The sequence below is a fragment of the Lonchura striata genome, chromosome 14 (assembly GCF_046129695.1).
Source record: "Lonchura striata isolate bLonStr1 chromosome 14, bLonStr1.mat, whole genome shotgun sequence".
In the NCBI taxonomy this organism is placed as follows: Eukaryota; Metazoa; Chordata; class Aves; order Passeriformes; family Estrildidae; genus Lonchura; species Lonchura striata.
Window position 1 is genome coordinate 19077320 of NC_134616.1, and position 15460 is coordinate 19092779.

At 45.3% G+C, this 15460-nt stretch overlaps 1 protein-coding gene across 2 annotated transcripts in view; it reads right to left on the bottom strand.

Moving 5' to 3' along the window:
• Window positions 1–15460, bottom strand: part of MED12 (mediator complex subunit 12) — a 36067-nt gene that overhangs the window by 11114 nt on the left and 9493 nt on the right. For both annotated transcript variants that reach the window (XM_077786604.1, XM_021534559.2), the window contains exons 10-29: window positions 13879–14015; window positions 12984–13115; window positions 12466–12592; window positions 11599–11828; window positions 11094–11174; window positions 10046–10219; window positions 9666–9810; window positions 8640–8758; window positions 8359–8502; window positions 7430–7593; window positions 7155–7286; window positions 6382–6609; window positions 6037–6181; window positions 5650–5770; window positions 4869–4970; window positions 4026–4139; window positions 3589–3752; window positions 715–894; window positions 480–551; window positions 49–209 (exon numbers count right to left, since the gene is read on the bottom strand). In XM_077786604.1, the coding sequence (XP_077642730.1) occupies window positions 49–209; window positions 480–551; window positions 715–894; window positions 3589–3752; window positions 4026–4139; window positions 4869–4970; window positions 5650–5770; window positions 6037–6181; window positions 6382–6609; window positions 7155–7286; window positions 7430–7593; window positions 8359–8502; window positions 8640–8758; window positions 9666–9810; window positions 10046–10219; window positions 11094–11174; window positions 11599–11828; window positions 12466–12592; window positions 12984–13115; window positions 13879–14015 (2872 nt within the window). The remainder of the gene's footprint in view (window positions 1–48; window positions 210–479; window positions 552–714; window positions 895–3588; window positions 3753–4025; window positions 4140–4868; window positions 4971–5649; window positions 5771–6036; window positions 6182–6381; window positions 6610–7154; window positions 7287–7429; window positions 7594–8358; window positions 8503–8639; window positions 8759–9665; window positions 9811–10045; window positions 10220–11093; window positions 11175–11598; window positions 11829–12465; window positions 12593–12983; window positions 13116–13878; window positions 14016–15460) is intronic.

The following is a 15460-nucleotide window of genomic DNA, read 5'->3' on the forward strand; positions in this document are numbered from 1 at the left end:
AGATTCAGACTTGTCTACAGGAGAGCTGCATGCTGGTTCTACACCTACCTGAGGATAGGTTTGGATTTGTTGCTGGCAGGTGTAGCACTTGTCGAGCTACTGATATTGTTGACTCCATTACCAGTACAGCTAGCAGAGCTGGTCTCTGCTGACTGCTGGAATACCTCAATGGTGGCCTTGGCTATGTTTTCTAACAAGGAGTTCATCTCCTGGATGTAGAAAAGAAAAAGACAGTCAGGTCCTTCTCTGAGAGCACCTACTGCTTCCACATTTCAACTCAGTACAAACTCAGTTTGCTAACTTCGCTGCTGCTCCAGGGGTCTCAGACTCATTGCTTCCTTCCTGTGCTTAGCTTCCACAGTCTAACTCCCTCATTTTTACTTTCTCCCTATCCCTACTTCTGCCAGGCCACCTCCCCACTGACTCACAAGCAGCCACGCCATCTTCCCCTGTATGATCCCCTCTGAGCAGAAACTCACATTGCTTGCTGTCTGTTTAATCATGAGCTGCAGCTCCAGTGAGGACTGCCTCATGGTCCACTGGTCCAAATTCTGCAATACACACACATACATACTTCATGTAATTCCTTAGCTCAGTTCAGACTATACCAACCCACAGCCTCAGGTCCCACCATAACGAGTATCAGACCCCTCAGAGGGCTGCATTTACATGAGGCATTTACTAGGACACTCAGATTTTGCCAGCAGCCTGCACCTGTAAGATGCGTTTAATCCTTTGCCGCTGAGGATTTTCTCCCTCCTCATTGTCCAGGAGCCGGTGTGGATAACAAATCAGCTGCATCAGCCTCTGGGCCTGAGTGCTGCTCAGGACAGGATCCTGCAAGTCATTGCTGTCTTCACAGAGAGACTTCAGACATCGTTCTCCTACCCACTCCTGCAAGACGAAGGCAGAGTCAGCACAGTCAAACTGATGTCTGATTCCAAACCAACGCCCCTGCTTTCAGTCTCAGAGAGATGCATGAAACACATCAAAATCGTAAAAGCCTTATTAGTATTCAGTTATGCCTGATAATCATTTCTCTTCATGAACTGTACTATCCTCATTCAGCAGGCGTCAGGCACAGCACAGTAATCAGAACAGAGGAAACAAACTTTGACAAGTCAGCAGTAATGAAACACAGTAGTTGCTCTTTCTTTTGAGAAAATATTGGTGTGATTTAACACTACACAGTCACTACCGTGTCCAGGCTCCCTCAACACTGCCACTTGGGTTAGAAGATCAGAAGGGATCACTTAAAATTGTGCAGTCTATTTCCAGCACAACAAAGCTGTGGAGCGGTCCTAAGTTAGGTAACTCAGGGTTGCAGCTAGTACTAAACCAGAACATGTCTTGGGGTAAAGCACACACCTTAATTCTCAAATAGTGATGGAAAACACACTGACAAACTTAGTAAAAAACAATTAATTTACTTCTGACTCTGGAAAGTGACTGACTGGATGCAAACCTCTTATAAAGTCAGAAGGTAGACAGAAAACTATTATTGTCAGCCTCTTGATTTCAGTTTATGCTCCCTAAATATATGCTAATAATAAGGGCAGCAGTTTCCAACTATGAGGTAGGTACTTCACCCAATTTACAGTTAACCTGCAGCATTTGTTAGTGCAGAAATTTTTCACACTTAAAATTAGGCAAATTCATTAAATTAAAATCAACAGAGGACTGCTATATAAGCATTTCTGCATCTGCAGAGGAAGCCTGATCAGAGAATTGTTCCACTGAGAAGTGGCAACAAAAGAAGAAATGAGGATCCAGTTCATTATGCTATGCCTAGAAAGTTGGAAAGACCCTTCAGCAGTGGGTAGCAAACTAAACACTAAAGCACATAAACTGGAAAGGTCAAAACTTTGGTTTGAAATCCTTGTGAAACCACAGCCTAGATCATTATCTTCATTTTGCACATGAGTTTGCACATGACATGTGGTGACCTCTCCACTGCCTATTGCATTTCCCCCTTCAGTGTTGCTACATCACAGTATCTTCTCTTTATTGCCTAAGTAATACACATTTCCTTGGGAAGACTCATTTTATCATTTGCTCATCTTCTTACAAGAACTCAGACTTCATTTGCAATCCACTCTATTGGTATAAAGACAAATGAAAGACATGCTGGAGGGGAAGGGATGCTATGCAGAGGGACTTGGACAGGTTTGAAAGGTCGGCACTGGAACAGGTTGCCCAGAGAACTTGTGGATGCCCCATCACTCTGAGTGTTTAAGGCCAAGTTGGACAGGGCCCTGAGCAACTTGGAATAGTGAAGGTGGCCCTGCTCATGATCTTTAAGGTCCATTCCAACCCAAACCATTCTATGAGTCTATGAAAAAAAAATTAATTATAGTCTGCTCCTTTCCCTAGTCCCCTCACAATGAAATCTATTATAAAATATATACCTGAATCTGAGACTGAGAAATCACAACCTACAATTTAAGGTATCGATAGTGCAAGTTCACTGCTCACAGAAGAGGTGCTAATATAAACACAGCATTTTATCAGCCCTTTTCTAGCTGCAGGAAGCCTGCAGGAGCTGTGGCACAATTTGGTGGTGGTAACTCATGGGTGTTTGCTGGAACGCTTACTTCTACATAATCAGTGCTGCCAACAACTGGTATGCGCAGTGATACCTGACACTGCTACTCCCTGCTGGGCACAAACATCTCTACTTGCTTCCTATATAGACTTTGTCCTTCCTATATAGACCTTGATCAGCAAGGGAGTATCTACTTCTGTAAATGCTACAGTCAGGTTTCAGCGATATCAAGAATGTTAAATTTATATTTAAAAATAGGTGGTTCCAATTCCTTTTTGGTAATCTGGTAACATTGCTATGCAGTCAGCCAATTAATAAACAATAGCATGATGACAACACACAGCACTAATGGGTTTACACATTAGTAATAATAAATAAAAAGTTTCAGACTCTTACACCACATCCTTCCTGCTGAGAGAATAAACTTATAACTGAGGCTAAGGATACCTTTCAACATCCATTTTCATACAGCATGGCCACTCTATTCTGCAACATTATTAGCCAGGTTTCAGCTCCTCAAGTGTAAATTTTTCGCAAAGGAATAGAAATACTGGTGCTGTCAGATTAGGCTAAGCAAAAGGCTTTTGTTGTCATTGTTTTAATTAACTAATCAGAGCAATGCAAAACCCAGGGATACATCAACAGCCTAGCTGCAAGCAACACTTAGGCAGCATCCTGAAAGACACCATTTATCATTTTAATAAACCATCTGTCTGTCATTCGTGTGCTGATTTTTGCCTTCAGCACACATCTCAGCTTACCACTCCCAGAACTCCCCTCCTTGAACAGGAGCCCTGTGCTGCTGCCAAAGCAAAGGGAATACAGTCCCACATACTGCAACATCTAATTCTTGAGCACTGCTTGTCTCTGTGTTTTGCCAACAGTGAGCAATCCTCAGTACTGTCACATGACAGAAACATTGCAGGCTCTTCACTGATCTTTCAAACAAATACCTGCCAGACCCAACCTGAAGAAGAAAGGCATGTGAGATGTAACTGTCTGGAGACGAGATAAGGATGCACCTAGAGATGGGACAGACTCACCTGTTGACATATACTCCTCAGTACATACTTGGCATAAATATCCAAGCTAGCTGTTTCTACAGTCACTACCCGGCCACCAGCCTTCCTGGTGCCCAGCTCATCATCCATGAGATCATCAACACCTCCCGGGTGGGAAAAGCCAGAGCCTTTCAGTTCTGCATCTCCTAAAAGGAAAGCACAAGTGTTACACAACAACTCTAACCATAAAGTCTGACTCAAAAAAACATCTTGAGATTCTGTAAACTCTTTCTGTGATCAGTGACCTCTCTGCAGCCAAGAGACTCAAAGCATGTTTACAGCTACAGACACACCACATATTCACCAGAACAGATCTCCTCTGGCCTTCTGCACAGCCAAAACAAACAATACAGTGCCGTTCTCCCACTCCCCTGAAAAATGTGGTTATGTTTTTTGTTCAGGCTAACACAGGTACACACCCAGAACAAAGACAGCCTTCAGCACTGCAAAGACTGCTCCATCCACAATACGATTTTGGGAAGCTGCCAGTAAGTGACGGTCACAGGAAGAGCGGATTCCCACAGTGGGTTTGTCTGCAAAGAGGAAAAAGGAGAAAGGTGATACTCAGCAAGAGAGAAAGGCAAGGGCTCCAGAGCTGCCTGAATTATGCTAGTGCCAGCAAGTACCGTAAAATCCAGCTCGGAGAATCCCGAGGCCAGTTGGTTTCCTAACTGTAAGATGGGGCCCATTTAATTAAGTTTCAAGAAGCATAGTGCCAATCACATTGTGACAAATGAACCATGAAGTCCAAATGGGGTGCAGAGCCTGTGTCATGAACTCCAAGCTGCCAACAGTACCCTAGACCTAAAATACAAGCTGGATTTAGAAATCTGAGCTACCAGGATACTGGTGAGAAGCCAAGAACAGAGCTTCCTGGAATGTTTCCACCATCACACAAAAAAAGAGTGCTGTAAAACAGCAGCTTCTGGCACCAAGTTAAGAGGCAATACAAAGCTCAAGACACAAAAGAAGGAGTGATCATTACTCTAATGGCTTAGTGACAGCAAGGCCACCTCTACTGGCTGGTTTCCTGCCTCCAAGAACCTTCTCCCCAATGCCTGGCTACCATGGAGTGACATAAATGGAAAGACACTGTTCTTTGTCCTATGAAGAAAATTAGGCTTCGCCTGCATTAGGCTTCGCCTGCTTTATTCAAAGGAAGCAGGTTATGATTTCTAACCATAAGGTTTCATATCTCTCTTTGGTCTGCAAGAACCTTAGTACTTTCACAATAAAAAAAAGCTCTAGGTTCATTCACTTACTGCCATCTTGCTGGCATGGGTTCAGCTGTGGAGTCTTAAACAGATGGAGTAAAATCCGGCAGGTCAGACGTGCTCCTGGTTCCGAGTCCTGTTCACTGCAGGCTATATAAAGAAAAGAGACAACTGAGATTTCTTAAGCACCAGGACAGCTGACTCTCAATCCAAAAGCTATTCACAGTGCACTGCCCTGGAGCAGCCAGCCAAGAAGCTGCAGCAGCCTTACAGTATTTACAAATATGGATCATGTGCAGCAGCTAACATGCAAGCAAGCAAATCCTTCAGTATTATCCCCAGTGACATGCACTGCATTCTGCTTGCTCCATCTTTCCAACTTCACCCTGTCAAGAGTCTGGATGCTACAATCTCCAGAGCAGAGATAGGAAGGCTGGTGGCAGAGTAAGGCAGTGGCCCAAGTGCTGTAAGCCCAGCTGGCTAGTCTAGCCAAAATGCTAAGCTGAACATTATTATCAGTGGGAGGCATACTACTGGAGTTCAGAGTTGAGTACAATGGTCACACAGTGAGGCTGATAACAGCTCCCCATGTTTATTTCAGCTTGCACACAAACTCGAGAGAGCAGGGCAGTGAAAAGCCTTAGCACAATTAGCTTTTGATAGAAATCAAAAGGCCCAAAATTCTCTAAAGCACCACATTTGGTTACTAAGTATAAAAAAAAGTATTAGAGTCATGTTTCACAACTCTAGAGTTCACCAAATATGCATTAAGCACAAGCGTTTGGGCAAGAACTGAGAGTAAGACAGGTTTGTTCAGGGATGCACTTACCAGCATTGAGGAGTGAGGGGATAGCAGCACAGCGAATAAGGTCCTCCAGCAGCAAGCACTGCCGGGCAATGAGGATGGCAACAAAGGTGGCCAAGGAATCATGGAAAGATAAGTCACTGACCTGAAAGAGAGGAGATCAGCCAGTGATCCAAACAGCCTCTGTCAGCAATTCCTAGGAGCTGGGAGGCAGAAGGGCCCATAACCCCTGGTCAATGTCCATGGTCTGCCCAGGCTGAAACAAACACCAATGACAGCCCCTGGTATTCAAAGCATTTTCCCTGCCCTCAGAAGACAAAGCCTCCATCCCTTGTTCACTTTTGCCTTCTCCCAAGGGATCCCTCCACTCCTGCTTCAATTCCTTTTCCCCTTTTGAATGTTTGCACTTGCATCAACATTGCAGAGGAGATCATTGAAGCCACAGGTCCCGTTATTGGAGGAACAGCACAAAGCTTTGAGCACACCCAGCCACTCGGCACTTAGAGACTTGCAGTAGCCAGTTAGCTCAGCACACAGGATAGCAATGTCGTTCACCCTGTTAAATAAATAATGAAAAAAGCAGAGGGTCAGCTTTGCTACTCATGCATGCCATCAGGTCAGTGATTTTCTAAAGGACCCCAGCCTTGGCTTCTCCTTCTTCACACCCCAAGACAGCCAAGATATGGCTACTGGTTTCCTTACCCTCACCTGAAGAATTTACTTTCTCAGTAGAACCATGAAAGCTCTGCCTCTCACCTGTCAGGATCGTGGTGTCCCACACACACATGCATCAGGGCATTACAGACAAAACTGTAGCGATTGGCTGGGTTTTCATTGAGGCTCTTGCCCAGGTTGGTGTATGTAAAGTTATGTGCAGATGGATTTTCAATAGTGTCAATCATGAACTCTGGTTCCCATAGCATGTTGGAGTCAGATGGCTCAACATTGCAATAGATTGTGTTCTTCACCTTGGAGCAGAAGTCACTAAACAGGACAGAAAAGTGATTAGGACACAAAAAACTAAGCAGCCACTGAACTCTGATGAGCAAAGGCAAACTGTCTCTGGGAAAGAACATGTTGAAACTCAAGATCCCTTGTACCAATAAAGACCAATAAATTTGTTATTTTCTATTCATTGCTTTCTATGCTTGCATTCTAAGACACATTGAACATTCAGTTTATTTTCCACATCAACCAGAACTTTACAAAATTTATATCAGTACTCCTATTCTGGGGGGAGGAGACTCAGTTCCTCGTAAGTAATTTGAAACCTCTGGTTATTTATCCCCTCACCCTCCTTTGGGCCTAAATCCACTACACACTTTTTACAGTTTTCTGCCCCAAACCACAAGGCACAGTTGTACCATGACATGAACAGGGGCCTAATGATGCTCCTTGTTCTGTTGTCCATTCCTTTCCAAACAAGGAATTTCTTAGGAGCAATCCCATCAAACAAGATCAAAAGCAAAGTTTAAGTCAAAATGCTATAGTGAGCACTACCCACTGCACCTCAGCTGCATCAGACTCACCTAAAGAGCTCCCCAAATTTACTTTTGAGGTGACTGCAGGAGGTATACAGGTCATAGAGATAGGCCAGGATACAGCGCTCTGCTGAGGAGCCATCTGAGCGGTTCATGCCATGTTTCACCACCCCACACAGACTGCAGAGAAGCAAAAGAAAGTGAGCTGAGCCCTCAGGCACCAAGTAGCTGCCTTTTAGGAAGGATATAGATGTCCATGCCCCTTAGGAACCCCCAGCACATATACTGCTTCCTTACACACAGAGAGGGGGAGATGCCCTTACCCTTCAAAGACCTGAGCCATCTGGTCCTGGTTCAGGATAAGGCAGGAGTGGTAGTGCCGCAGCACAGCCACGATGCACAGGCACAAGCTGGTAGTATAGCTGCCAACAAGGTCGGAGGATTTCAACAGCAGTTCTGCCTCCACCACGCTCAGTTCATTCAGCAACTGCACCCAATGACAGAAAAACCCTTCAACAGCCACAGGGGTAAGGTATGGTCAGAAAGGGAGGAGGCACACCAAACCCACAGCCTATAGGACCTGCCAGGAAAGGCACTTCCAGGCACTTTCTGCTTAGGGATGCACCCCAGAACAGCTGGCAAAATATCTTGGGCAGTACAAGGGGCTGTCAGGGCTTAGGTATCAGAGGGTAATTGTGATATGGCCACAGGCAGTTTTAAGCAGTTTGTTGGTAGTACTATCCTGCATTAAGTCTCACTCTGATATCCTTTCCAGGCTAAGAGCCACAATTCCACCAGCTAGGCTTCAAGAGACACCTGGTACAGGCTGCAGAAACAGCAACAGGATTTTAGCAGGATCCAGAAGGCAGCTTGAGCTGCCATGTGCCAAGGATCTTTCCAGGGTAGCAAGGTAGGCAAGATGCCAGGGACAGACAATCCCCTTCTGACTCAGAACAAGGTCCTGCTGCAACCAGGGACAGAGATGCAATGCAAGTCCTTTGGAAACAAGCCCAAAACCTTTGGAAGAATAATCCTCAGAACAGAACATGCAAGACTATCTGCCACAAACAACCTACTCCTGACAGCTTGTAGCCCAGAAGCATCACAATGACCATATAATCTGACCACCTCCATGGCACTGGTCAGAGCATCCCCAGTGATGACCAGAGCAGGCCAACTATCACAGTACAGATCTGCTGCCTCTCAGGTGGATAAACCCCTCCCCAGGGAGCACCTGAGCATGTTGCCCTACCTGGATGGCAAAGTCGATAAGACCACTGATATTGAGCGAATACTCCATCAAGTCAAATATGAACTGCACATGCTGCACCAGAGGCAGGTGGTATGACATTCCCAAAGCAAAGCTGGTGATCTGTTCCAAGACATTACGAGATACCTGCAAGTGCAAGACAACACAGAGTCCATCTCCCCTTCCAGAAGTCCCTCAGCAGGCTCATCTCCTTCCAGGAAGATGCTCTCAGTAATACAAAGAGTCAGGGCCAAAGAAGGGCAGCAGTCTTCAAATTTTCATACCTGAGATGTGACTTGGTGCTGATCAAAGTGAGAAAGGTGCTGGAACTTTGCAAAGATATCTTCAGCTGTTGGGAATGCTTCTGGCTTGCTCTTTTTCCTCTTCTGGCCTTCCTCCCCACCTACCAAAGTTGAAAACATCAGAAAACAGTATTAAGTTGCCTTCCTCACTGGAGGATTTAAACATCAGCCATCAGCTTCTGACAGTTCCCCAGCAAGATCAGCCCCTGTCATGAAGCATAGGCAAAAAACCTGAGTCCTAGACCTTAGGTTGATAAGGACTATATTTAATTAAAAAAAACAAACCCTATCCTAAGAATGACAGTAGGGCAAACATCAAATTTATCCCCAAATGAAAGTACTCCTTGGAGTATCCTTCTGCCTTGATTTGGAAATATACATATTCTCTGATGAGAACAGGCATTCTGGACTGAAGATGCTCAGCCACAAAAGTTTCTTTGGCAGAGCACTCCACATTTTAAAGCATCATCTTTTCAACACATTTTAAATTCCCTTTCAGGTATCAGACTAAGAAAGAAAAATTGTAGTGAGAGTCTCAGCTGTTGGACATCAGATGCTTTCTGTTAATTTTGACCCAGGTATCAAAACTTCCTATCCTATGCCTTTAGCACATGCCTGAAGAGTAACAGAACAATACATTTAGTAAAGTCTTTGCCAAATATGCATTGGCAAAGTGTTTCCTGCTTCTTGTAGAAGGATCTGAATGCAAGAATAAATAAAATAAAATATGAAAAGCCAAAGGTTTGGCCAGGGTCTCACTCCGAACCTTATATGACTCAATTCTCTTCTGAAGACAATTAAACAGACATTGCCAACAGGAAACCAATTGTCTTACTTGCTGGTTAGTATGTTTGAAAACAGAGCACCATTCCAGACTCATCTACTAGTACCTCCTATCAGACACTGTAGACTGTGTAAAATCCTTTCACTGTAAGACTCCAGACAAGGAAATCAGCCAACTGGAAAGACGCTCTTACTTCAAGAAGGAGTGTCTCAAGCTCTACTAACCTGTCTCTGCAGTGCTCTTTCTGTTTAAGACTTTTAGAATGTCTTTGGTTATTTTCTTGATCGTATGCCGAGCATCGTCCCGTTGTTTCCCAACCCCAAAAAGAACTACCAGCCTTTGGTTACACTCATGACTGCATGACTCCTCCTGGAGAACCAAAAGAGACAACTGCATTAGCAACTACAAGGCTATATGCTTTAGTCTTGTTTTGCATCTGCATCTCTGAAAGAAAAAGGAAACCTTCATCTCAGAAGCTTCTCTGGGAGTAAGCAAAGAGCCATCCAGAAAAGCAGGACTGCTCCTTAGCCAGCCACAGTAGGGAGAGACAGCAGCATCATGACAAGGGCAGCAACAGGGGAGCAGAGAGGAGCAGGTCTTGTACCTGAGGAATAGGGAAGTGTGTTGCATACTGGATGTGCCGAGGCTGGTCATATAGCGATGCTAGCATTCCTTCCACAGATTTATCCTTCAGCAGAGTCTTTGCTTCCTTTTCAGGATCTGGCTTTTCAGGGGAAGGGCTGGCTTTAGATTCACAATGCATTGGTGGAGAAAACATCTGGGGAGACATAAGAACAAGAAGATGTTGTTAGGTAACACAGTCATGCAACACTAAAGATTGCTGAAGGAATGTACTTCTGCTCAGGCCTGAAAAGGAGGAGGAAAATGAAGGGTCAGAAAAACAGCCAGTTCTTAAGGAAAAAATCAAGATAAAGTGCCAAGACACTATTCCTATTTTTGCTTCTGGTCCATGTTGTATATTAAGTTAAACACAACAGGAAATAACACAGTAGTAGTAGCAGTAGGAGTAATAAATTAATGGCTAAGCATTTTGGAAACAGCCTCTTCCACAGAAGTGAGGATCCTGGGAAAGCATATAGTTTTACATCACACTTGCCTGACATGTACTTTAAAGGGTCAGAGATGGCTGGACAGATGTAGATACTCAGGGATTTTTCAATCATCACAAGTTACTTTTACTGCTAAGTGTTTCAAAGTGTTCTGCTACCATGAACTACGCCCACAGATATGAAGAACTGTAAACCTGAAATAGTAATGAAGGCCACACGAAAGGATGAAAGCAGACTAATGTCTTCTCCCAGGATCAAGAAAACTTCTCCAACTGGTCACTCCCAATCTGATGCTATCATGGTCACTCATTTCCCATCCACTTCCAAGCAGCCCACTTCCTACCCTGCCCAACACTGGGCTGGCAGTAGCCAGAACATAAGAGGTCCCAGGAACAACTGTGACTCAATCTGCTTTGATGAACACCAAGCTACATAAATAGGTTATATGAGCCTTTTGCAATGTGAACTACCTTACAACCCTGCCACTTCCAGCAGATACACAAAAGCAAGGCACATGCTGCTCCTGGGATCACTACAACACATGACCCTACTTACTGAGCAAGAGGAAATGCTGGAACATACCGAAAAGTCTGTCTTTTCCATATCATCAAAGAGCATGCTGGGGTTGTGGTCAATGTCCATGGGCTCTGAAAGACCTGTGTCCTGGGAATAGACAGAGCAGCTTTACATCTCAGTGATGCATCAGGGAACAAGAGAATACAAGACTACATTGATGTCCATGTTGGACAATGACAGCAGTATGCCACCACACCCATGGTGCCTGGCAAGCTGGAGCCTGATACACCTCAAATATTATGGACAGGCCTCACAAAGCACCTCATGATATGTTGCTCTGTATCAAGCCATGCAAGATTTTCCTATCTACCCTTCTGCAATCTGCAGGTCCTTTCCAGTCATTTAGAACATAACCTTAAATTGAAACACTAAGGAAATAAGTTGGGGGAAGGACGAGCAGGAGTCAGTGGTACATTCTCCAGCAGGCAACAGCAAGAAGACTGCAACGCTGGTAAAACAGGCAAGCACAACACAGAGATGTACAGGAGGGCTATAGGGCTGATGCTCTCACCTCCAGCTTGATGCCACTGCTTCCTTCTGTCTCTTTCCGGTCATGTTCCTCAGCAGCGTCATCAAAGGGTGAGGGAGGGCGAGGCCCGTGAGAATCCATGGCAAGATCACCCCGGGAGATGAGTGTGCACATGTAGATGTTGTGGGAGAAGACATCATGTCGGATTAGCTCACAGAACAGTAGCACCAGATTAAAGAACTCCACCTTCTCATTTTCCTTCCCAGGATCAGCTGAAAAGACAACACAGACAGTCACAGCTATCAGAGTAGTTCTGCACCACTATAAGCAACACCAGCCACCCAACCTAGGGCAAGAGAAAGCATTTCCTGAGATTTCCACTCAGTGACTGATACACAGTTCTGAGGTTACAGCAGGGACTAAAAGCATAAAGTCCAGTTTCAAAAACTAGCAATTAAGTAAGTCAAAATCTCTCTAGTGTCAGAGCCCAGAGGCACTGGACTTTAGCCTAGAATGTGCTATTCCTGGGTGTACAAACAGCTGCCTGCATCATTCAGACCTGTTATCCTATCCCCCTTAACCTGTTTGTAGAACTTCCCAACAGAGGCAGAGCTCTGTCAACAGTCAAAAACCTCCCTTTAGTTCTCAGCCTGAAGTAATTCCTGATTAAACTAATTTATCCTTGGGCAATGCTCTTGTTAATGGAAGTCCCTCTGTATCAACCTTCTGTCATCTGGCCCTGCAAGCTGCTTTTCCTCCCTTTCCAAGATAAGCTCTGAATTGCAAGGAAGCCAGATAAAGAATTAAGATACACCCATTACCTACACACAAGAGATCTGCACACAAATTCAAAGTTTGCAAGAGAGGGAAAGCTAGAAACTGTGAGACCACAAGTTCTTATTTACATACTTAGCATAGGAGCTTGAGTGTCAAGGAACTGCATAAGGACATCCTGAAAGACAGGAGCACTGGCTGCTGACAGAGAGCCTGAGGAGATGGAGCCCTTCTCATCCACGACTTCAGAGTCCCCACATCTCTGCAGAAACAGAAAAAAGTACTGACTGCTGACACAGAGGAGAAACTTCCTAACCATATATCTCCAAAAAAAAGTCTTCAAGAGAATTTTTCTGTCTTGCTCTTATAACAAGCCACCACACAGGTTTCTGTAAGCTACTGCACAGTCTCCAAGTATGTCAGCACTTCTGCACTGCAATCAGCTGTCCTCAAATGTATCAAAGAAATGGGATATGTACCATCCCACAGGCTCCTTTATGACCTACATTGGGTCAGATGGAGCAAATGCCATAATTAGCAGCACCAGTGACAAGAGGCACTGCACTGATCAGCCTTCGTCTGTTAGTGTAATAGGAGTTAGGTAATTTCTGCTCTCCTTTACTGCTCCCAGCCTTCCAGGAATAAGGATGTACCTCGGCCTCGATCTCTGCTTGACGCTTCTCCAGGAGTTTGGCCACGACCATGGCCCTGTGGCGCCCAGAGCGTTTGTAGCTGACAGCCCACTCACACAGCAAGGCCACCACTGCGTCATCGTCTGGGGAGATCTGGGGGGATATAAGCACTGCAGTGAGAACCTGAGCCAAGCAAAAGAGGGGAGCAGATATAACAGTGGGTCTACTCCCCATAGAAAAGAGCTTGAAGACTGCTACATTCCCCTCCTCTTAACAGGGAGGACAGATGTCAAGATAAAGCCCTCCTGCTTTGACTCCATTTTGCAACGTGAGGTCCACATCCCCTGACAAATCTCCAGACTGACTGCTTCAGAAAATCATCTCTGTTCCAGCAGCACATCTATAGAGTGCTAATCACAGCACTGAGTGATTACACAACTTCTTGACACCCTCATACAAAGTATATGAACAGCCAGTCCTGCTGCTCTTCTAGAAACCAATGCAGTAGTGGATGCACTATGGCCCTACACATCATAAATACACCAACTCCCAGGCTAAAAGGAACTTGAACTGTGAGGTCCCAGGAATCAGCAGCCAGCACAAAATGTGACCAGGCTAATACTGACATAACAAGTCCTTAGCACCAATCTGGTACTCAGACTGATGTCTTTCATCAGTGAATTCTCTCAAGTTTACATGTCTTTGCTGGACTTTGTAGAGCACAGACCTCCCCCCTCATCATTTTAGTACCTCCCTAGCAGAGCTGCATGCAATCCTTTTCAATGGAGATCATGTCTCTTGGCCAAAGGCCACTACCTAGTCAGCTCTCTGCAGACACAGGACAATAACAGTGTGGTTATAAACAAGAACACAGCCAAATTCAAGACCAGGGCCCAGCAGCCAAGTCCCAGAGCACCTCATGACTGTCTTTGGTTGGACCCAGCCCAAATATCCTGTTATACAAGGAATCCAAAGAGTTGCTGAAGTCAGATCTTTCAAAGCTGTGACTGTCCAGAACTTCTAAGGTATGCAAGACACGGCCAATAGTGAAACCTAGGAGAGAACAGAGAAGAAAAATGTGTATTTGGCACCTGGTACAACAGACTCTAGAGCAACACCAGATGTGTTGCCACAGTCAGCTAAGGTCAGAAAGGCCTATATCTTATATCAAGACCAGTTCCACTGGAAGGAAGAAAAGATGGGTTGTAGCTGTAGGTGATTTTCTTCTAAGTGGAAGAAAAAGTTTGGACCCTTTATCCAATTGCTAGATGGACCCTTCTTTAAGAGAAGTCTGATAGATTCCTGGTGCCCAGGTTAAGGACATGAAATTGTGAAACTTCCTAGCCTGGTCCACCCCTCAGACTTTACTGGTCTCCCACACAGAAGGAAATGAAGTCACAAGTGTAATCCAAAGACAATCAAAAGGGACTTCAGGACCTTGGAACTGACCATTAGAAAGGGATTCTGGAACAGAGATTGTTTTCTCTTCTATCCTTCCAGTTACAGACAACGACATTGGAAGAAAAAGATGGGCCCAGTCTATTAACAAATGGCTTCATGGTTGGTGTTGCCACCAAAACACTGTTTTTTTTCTGACAATGGGAGGGCCTACACAGCACCAGGCATGCTGGACTGTTCAGTGTATGAGAAACTGGTTGGACAGTCACATCCAGATGGCAGTGGTCAAAGGCTGAGAGTCCCAATGGACATCAGCGATGACTGGTAACAGACACTGATCAAGTGCACCCACAGCAAGTCTGTAGATGACACCAAGCCAAGTGGTTTGGTGGATAGTCCTGAAGGATGGATGACATCCATGGGGACCTGGACAACTTTGAGCAATGGCCCATGAGAATCTTATGAGGTTCAACACGGCCAAATACAAAATGCTGTACCTGGGGCAGGGCAACCCCAGTATTGATCCAGGATGGGGGATGAACAGATGGAGAGCAGCCCTGCAGAGAAGGACCCAGGAATGCTGGGGGATGAGAGGCTGGACAGGACCCAGCGATGTGCACTCACGGTCCAGAAAGCCAAGTGTGTCCTGGGCTGCAGCCAAAGCCCTGTGGGCAGCAGGGGAAGGAGGGAAGGGATTCTGCCCCTCTGCTCCACTCTGGTCAGACCCCACCTGCAGTGCTGCCTCCAGCTCTGGGGTCCCCAGCACAGGAAGGACATGGACCTGGTGGAGCAAGTCCAGAGCAGGCCATGAAGGTGATCAGAAGGATGGAACAGCTCCCCTAGGAGGAAAGGCTGAGAGAATTGGGATTGCTCAGCCTGAAGGAAAGGCTCTAGTGTGACCTTGTCACCTATCACACTAAAGCAGGCTTACAAGAAATCTTGAGAGAAACTTTTTACAAGGGCAGGACAAAGGGGAACGGTTTTAAACTTGAGAGAAGAGACTCAGACTAGATGTCAAGGAGAAATTCTTCCCTGTGAGGGTGATGAATCAGTGGCACAGGTTGCCCAGAGAGGTTGTGGATGCTTCATTCCTGGAAGTG